The sequence below is a fragment of the Palaemon carinicauda genome, chromosome 18, assembly GCF_036898095.1.
Source record: "Palaemon carinicauda isolate YSFRI2023 chromosome 18, ASM3689809v2, whole genome shotgun sequence".
Lineage (NCBI taxonomy): Eukaryota > Metazoa > Arthropoda > Malacostraca > Decapoda > Palaemonidae > Palaemon > Palaemon carinicauda.
The window spans coordinates 60,643,783-60,651,282 of NC_090742.1; the positions used below are offsets into that span (position 1 = coordinate 60,643,783).

A 7,500-nucleotide genomic window follows, 5' to 3' on the forward strand; every position below is an offset into this window, starting at 1 on the left:
GATGAATAATTATACATATAATCCCTATATCATGAAAATGGTTCAGAACTAATGGTGTTTAGACTCATAACTACAATTGCAAATATATTTCGAATTTTGTTCTTTCTATCTCATATTTATATCTGATCTTTACAAAAATCTAGAAATTTATATAACTTAAGAATTTACAAAATACATTTCTTGAATACAGTATCACACGTGTTTTACATTTAATACATAAAAATTATAAATTAAAAAAAACACGCACACACAAATATCATCACAAGATACAAAATTATGTTATATCAAAAATGCTAAGATTTACTTTAGGGGCTATCTATCTATCTATCTATCTATCTATCTATCTATCTATATATACATATATATTTCTATCTTTCTATGTATGCATGTATGTCTGTATGTATGTATGTATGTATGTATCTGTCAATCTATCTATCTAAGTATCTATCTATCCATCTATGTATGTATCTATCTATCTAGGTATCTATCCATGTATTTATCTATGTATATATCTAAGTACCTATCCATCTATCAATCTATCTATCTATGTATATCTATCTACAGTATCTAGGTATCTATCTATCTATCTAACTAGGTATGTATGTATGTATGTATGTATGTTTGTATGTATGTGTACCTATCTATCTATATATCTATCTATTTATCTATCAATGTGTATCTCAGGTACTTCTCCTTCAGCAGGCTATCATTTATCTAAGCTGATTGAAACATGTGGAGAATGTGAACTATATACAAAATAATGGTTGAAACTGACTTCCAAAATTAGGAACTTTGGAAAATATTGTTGAGTAAGAGTATTTAAACTATAAAAAAACATATGGTAAAGACTATTGTATAAATGGAAAAAGAGTAGAGTATCTCTATGATATCAGTCACTATTAATATTTGCAAAAGCGGTTGTAAAATGAAGATTTTGGCAAGCTTAAAAGACTCTATCCTGAAACCTTGTTTAGGACCTATTCCACTTAAAGTAGAGGACAGAAATTCCCCATCTCTCTTTCCTGTCCATTCAGCAGCTTCTCTTCTGTCTGTCTCTTCAGATGTGCGTGTCACACCCTGTCAACTTTTAGTCCTGCAGAATGCGATTGGTGATGCTCACAATAGCTTCCAGAAGGACTTCGAGTGACCTCATCGTGGATTTCTACGATCGATTCCAGAAGCCTGGAAGCCCCCTTGTGTTCCAGTGAGATACGTCTCTTGGGAGGAACTATACTTTTCTGATTGGGTGCACCTTGGTCTGAGAGGTTTCCTTCCATACTGTCATTAGATGACTCAGGGGAATCCTCCACACGGTCTCCTTCGATATGGACACCGTCGCTAGATTTCCACATGACGCTGTCACCTAGCTTATTTCTGGTTAACCGAGCTGGTACGCCATCGAGACTGTCCCCCGACGCCCTTCTCAAGATACCCATTGGTCCATCGCCTAGGCTATCACCTGATAGTCTTCTGGAGTAACTGTCACCTGATGATCTTCTCAAGATGCCCCTTAGTCCACCATCAAAACTTTCACCAGATACTTGTCGCTCGTAGCAATCACACGTTGATCTACTGGAGAAATCTACTGGTCTGCCATCTAAACTGTCACTTGAAGATCTTCTCGAAGTATTGATTGATACCTTTCTTTTGCGTCTTTTATTTTGAGCCAGACTATTCCCTGAGAACCTCAAAATGTCCACTGGTCTTTTGTCTAAACTATCCCCTGATGACGTTCTTAAAATGCTTACCGACCCATCCCCAAGACTGTCCCCCGACTGCCTTCTCTCATTGTCTACCGAGAAACTATCTTGGCTATCCACTGATTGCTGTCTGAAAAGGCCTTTCAGGCCTTTCAAACCCTCTTTCGGTGATTTACTTCCAAGAGTATCGTTTGAAGGCCTTCTAGAAGAGTCAGCTGATTCCATACCATCTACATTTTTAGTCTCGGACAAGTAATCAAAGTAGTCGATCATTTTCAGATGATCAGAGTTCCAAGACGTACCACTTGACTTTCTTTTACTCCGTTCCCCGTTGTCATCTTCACCAAACAATGAGTCCTCATCTTCTTTGTCTGGTTCAAACGTGGTTAGTAGTCTCTCACAACACGTAACATATCGCAAACGCGTTCTGGTCATCATACACAGAATGACTTGGCAGGCGATGCAAACGGCAGCTACAGAGACAATCAGAATTGCCTCCCAGGAATGAAAAAAATCTGCAAAACATATGAAAAATAGTTTTAATCCCTCAGTCCAGAGTTGCTCACACCATATTTTCACAATGAAAATGATTCTAGACGTAACGCAAACTATAAAGTACAAGGAAATTAGCTCATTTACCTTCTAAAGGAGATATAGTTGAGGAAGACATTGGTGCTAATGTCTCAGTAGATGTCTCTTCAGACGATACTGAGCTGATAAAAGGTTCCTTGTTTTTTTCATTTCCAATCAGACTTACACCATTTTCACTATGGGTCTCACTTCTAGTAGGAGTCTTTTCAGACAATACTGAACTGACATGAGGTTCTTTGATTTTTTCACCTCCATTCAGACTTATACCACTTCCAATATGGGTCTCATTTATAGCTGAGTTTTGCCACAGAGCATTTTTCATTCCATCGCCTGCAGCAGTACTGTCCCTCACTGTCTGGCGACGCACTAGCCTGGCCAGGCTTCCTTCTAGAAATATGTGAGTAAAATTGGCACCGAAACGAGATGCAGTCGTATTTGGGCTAAGAGTTGGAATGATGTTATCTACATTTTCCAGACTCTTGTTCCCTCCCTCAAGATTCAACACAGAGCTAGATCCTACAAAAGAGCCATCAGGACTCTGCTGGTATGTGGAATTGACCTCTGCTATTGACCTTGTTTCTCTTTCCACAGCTTTGTGGGTTGTTTGTGATAGAATTACCGTTTTATTTCTGCCATCTTTGAAAAACCCGTCGGCCTTCTCAGGTAATGCAGCTTTGATTATCCCCAATATCAAGAAATTTAGCATCCAATCTGCACAACGCATGGCACCGACTGAAGAAGATATTCTGAAAATAAAATTTGAGTCTGATAAAAAAAAATCGCTTATGCAGATTTATGTACATTATTATTATTATTTTTATCATTATTATCATTATTATTATAATTATTATTATTACTTGCTAAGCTACAACCCTAGTTTCCAAAGCAAGAGACTATAACCCCAGAGGCTCCAACAGGGAAATAGCCCAGTGAGGAATGAAAACAAGGAAGAATTAAATATTTTAAGAAGAGTAACAACATTAAAATAAAATAAATATTTCCTAAATAAACTATAGAATAGTGTGCTCGAGTGTACCCTCAAGCAAGAGAACTCTAACCCAAGACAGTGGAAAACCATGGTAAAGATGCTATGGCACTACCAAAGACTAGAGAACAATGGTTAGATTTGGTGTCCTTCTCCTAAAAGAGCTGCTTACCACAGCTAAAGAGCCTCTTCTACCCTTGCCAAGAGGAAAGTGGCCACTGAACAATTACAGTGCAGTAGTTGACCCCTTGGGTGAAGAAGAATCGTTTGATGGTATGTGAGTTTGATAACACTTGAAGGTCTTAGTCCAGGTTGAGTGAATCAGTATAAAAGACAAGTAATAGTATGAATCATAAGTGATCTTTAGACAAAGAGGTATCAGTTGAGACGTAATGAGCCGTGGCATCATGAGGTTGCTTGTGAAAATAATAATAATGAAAACAACAACAACAACAACAAACAAGAACAAGAACAAGAACAACAACACCAACAACAACAATAATAATAATAATAATAAGAATAAGAACAATAAATAAATAAATACTAATGATAAATAATAAATGAAAAATAATGATAATCGATTAAAATTAATAAAGAATTATAACATAATTACAATAATAATAATAATAATAATGATTATAATAAATTACAGAAATTATCAAAAGTAAAAAAAATAATAAATAATAATAATAATAATAATAATAATAATAATAAAAATGATAATTATAATAATCAAATAATAGAAATAATAAAAACAATAAAATAAAAACAATGAAAAAATTCAAAATATTCATTGGTCTTGTATTTAAATTTACAACATATTTGTTCAAGGCTAATTCCGTATTTAGGAAATTCTACTAAATAATTCTACAGAAATTAGATAAAACTCTTTTATGAATTTAATTTTTTCACGGGAAAATAAACTCAGTTGCGATGTCATAATATTATGCATTAGTGTATGCCACCCGTCAAAAATGAGGGTTAAATATTTAGATAGATATGCACACACAAGCATACTCAACCCACCACCTCTGCCCTTAGCGTGATCGGGAAACATATATATATATATGCAATAGCCAGTAGGAAATAATATATATATATATATATATATATATATATATATATATATATATATATATATATATGTATGTATGTATACATATATATATCATATATTAGATTATACATATATATGTATATATATATATATATATATATATATATATATATATATGTATGTATACATATATATATCATATATTATATTATATTATATATATATATATATATATATATATATATATATATATATATATATATATATAAACAAATTACACTGGTCTATAGCATAAAAAATCTTTACCCACTTTTTAATGAATTATGTATGATCATACTATTGGTCTGTGTCACATAACATGTCTGGTTATGTATCTCGATTATATATATATATATATATATATATATATATATATATATATATATGTAAATGCATATACATATATAAATGCATTATATATATATATATATATATATATATATATATATATATATATATATATACAGTATATATATAAATGCATATATATACAGTATATATATATATATATATATATATATATATATATATATATATATATATATATATATACTGTATATATATATATCATATACTGTATATGTATGAATATATATTTACATTATATATATACATATATATATATATATATATATATATATATATATATATATATATATATATATATATATATATATATATATATATATAATAATCATCTTTATATAAAAATGAATGATTAAGTAATCAAATAAATGAATATATAAATAATCACGCAGAGAATGAAAAGATAATCAAATAAACAGACAAACGAATAAACAAACACTGGTAATCTCCAATCTTTGTTAGGTAGTAGGGCACCAGCCACCTGTTGAGATACTACCACTTGAGAGTTATGGCGTCTTTTTGGCTTACCAGACAGTACTACATTGAATCCTTCTCTCTAGTCACGGTTCATTATTCCTTTGCCTACACATACACAGAATAGTCTGGCCTATTCTTTACATATTCTCCTTTGGTAAGCAGCTCTTCTAGGAGAAGGACACTCCAAAATCAAACCATTGTTCTCTAGTCTTGGGTAGTGTCATAGCCTCCGTACCATGGTCTTCCACTGTCTTGGGTTAGAGTTCTCTTGCTTGAGGGTACACTCAGGCACACTATTCTATCTTGTTTCTCTTCCTCTTGTTTTGTTAAAGTTTATATAGTTTACATGGGACATATTAATTTTAATGTTGTTACTCTTCTTAAGATATTAAATTTTCCCTTGTTTCCTTTCCTCACCGGGCTATTTTCCCTGTTGGAGCCCCTGGGCTTATAGCATTCTGCTTTTCCAACTAGGGTTATAGCTTAGCAAGTAATAATAATAATAATAATAATAATAATAATAATAATAATAATAATAATAATAATAATAATAATCAAATAGATTACAAAGTCCATCCCACCAAAATATTAATATCAAAAGCCCTCGATAAAGATGACATAACTCGAAACCTTAGGCTACCCTTTCTTCCAAAGGCCTCAAACACTTCCAAACGACTCTGCGATCCAAGTTCTCATTGCACAGACAAGGACGAAAGGAAAGGAAACAAGGAAAAATAAAATATTTTAAGAATAGTAACATTGAAATAAATATTTCCTATGTAAACAATAAACTTCAACAAAACAAGAGGAAGAGAAACTAGATAGAACAGTGTGCCCGAGTGTACCCTCAAGCAAGAGAACTCTAAGCCAAGACAGTGGAAGACCATGGTACAGAGGCTATGACACTACCCTAGACTAGAGAACAGTGGTTTGATTTTGGAGTGTCCTTCTCCAAGAAGAGCTGCTTACCACAGCTTAAGAGTCTCTACCCCTCTTCCAAAGGCCTCACCTGCTTTCAAAGGCCTCAAACACTTCCAAGTGCCCGAGTGTACCCTCAAGCAAGAGAACTCTAAGCCAAGACAGTGGAAGACCATGGTACAGAGGCTATGACACTACCCAAGACTAGAGAACAGTGGTTTGATTTTGGAGTGTCTTTCTCCTAGAAGAGCTGCTTACCACAGCTTAAGAGTCTCTAACCCTCTTCCAAAGGCCTCACCTGCTTTCAAAGGCCTCAAACACTTCCAAACGACTCTGCGATCCAAGTTCTCATTGCACAGACAAGGACGAATTACGACTGGGACTGTTAGTGGAATGATAGCCCTCAGTGATAGATTGGGCTTATCTGTGTTCATCTCGGGAGACTACGGTCTCTTATCGGAGAAAAATGAGAAGAAAAAAAGATATTTCAATTGAGTAGGAAAATATATCTTCTGTTCTTGGAAGAGATAAGACTGTGATGATGTAAGTTGCAACTTTAGGATTTTCTCTAATGAATAAGATATCATTATTATTATTATCATTATTATTAGCTAAGCTACAACCCTAGTTGGAAAAGCAAGATGCTATAAGCCCAAGGGCTCCAAAAGGAAAAAGTAGCCCAGTGAGGAAAGGAAACAAGGAAAAATAAAACCACCAAAATAAATATTTTTTATATAAACTATAAAAACTTTAACAACAAGAGGAAGAGAAATAAGACAGAATAGTGTGCCAGAGTGTACCCTCAAGCAAGGGAACTCTAACCCAAGACAGTGAAAGACCATGGTACAGAGGCTATGGCACTACCAAAGACTAGGGTTAATGTAAGAGAGAGAGAGATTAATAAGACTTAAAACATTTTAATATTTGATAAAACCAATCTTTATGAAGATTGTGTCCCTGAGAGAGAGAGAGAGAGAGAGAGAGAGAGAGAGAGAGAGAGAGAGAGAGAGAGAGAGAGAGAGAGAGAGAATTTTTTTTGTGAGGAATGATAAACTGTGGGAAAAAATAAATCCATGGTTATTCTCTACGACTAAATCTTAAAGCAATTCCTAAAAGTCAAGGAACATTATTAAGAGTTAGAGTTCTCTTGCTTGAGGGTACACTTGGGCACAGTATTCTATCTTGTTTCTCTTACTTTTGTTTTGTTAAAGTTTTTATAGTTTATGGAAGAAATATTTATTTTAATGTTAATGTTCTCAATATTCTATTTTTTCTTGTTTCCTTTCCTCACTTAGCTATTTTCCCTGTTGGGGCCCCTTGGGCTTATAGCATCCTGGTTTTCCAACTAGGGCTGTAGCTTATCAAGT

At 33.5% G+C, this 7,500-nt stretch overlaps 1 protein-coding gene across 1 annotated transcript in view; it reads right to left on the reverse strand.

Annotated features, from left to right (window-relative positions):
• LOC137657311 (uncharacterized) overlaps positions 1-6,574 on the reverse strand; it is a 36,275-nt gene extending 29,701 nt beyond the window's left edge. Inside the window, exons 1-3 of the mRNA XM_068391645.1 lie at positions 6,432-6,574; positions 2,340-3,037; positions 1,073-2,215 (exon numbers count right to left, since the gene is read on the reverse strand). Coding sequence (XP_068247746.1) covers positions 1,073-2,215; positions 2,340-3,015 — 1,819 coding nt within the window. The 5' untranslated portion in view covers positions 3,016-3,037; positions 6,432-6,574. The remainder of the gene's footprint in view (positions 1-1,072; positions 2,216-2,339; positions 3,038-6,431) is intronic.
• Positions 6,575-7,500: the final 926 nt, after the last annotated feature.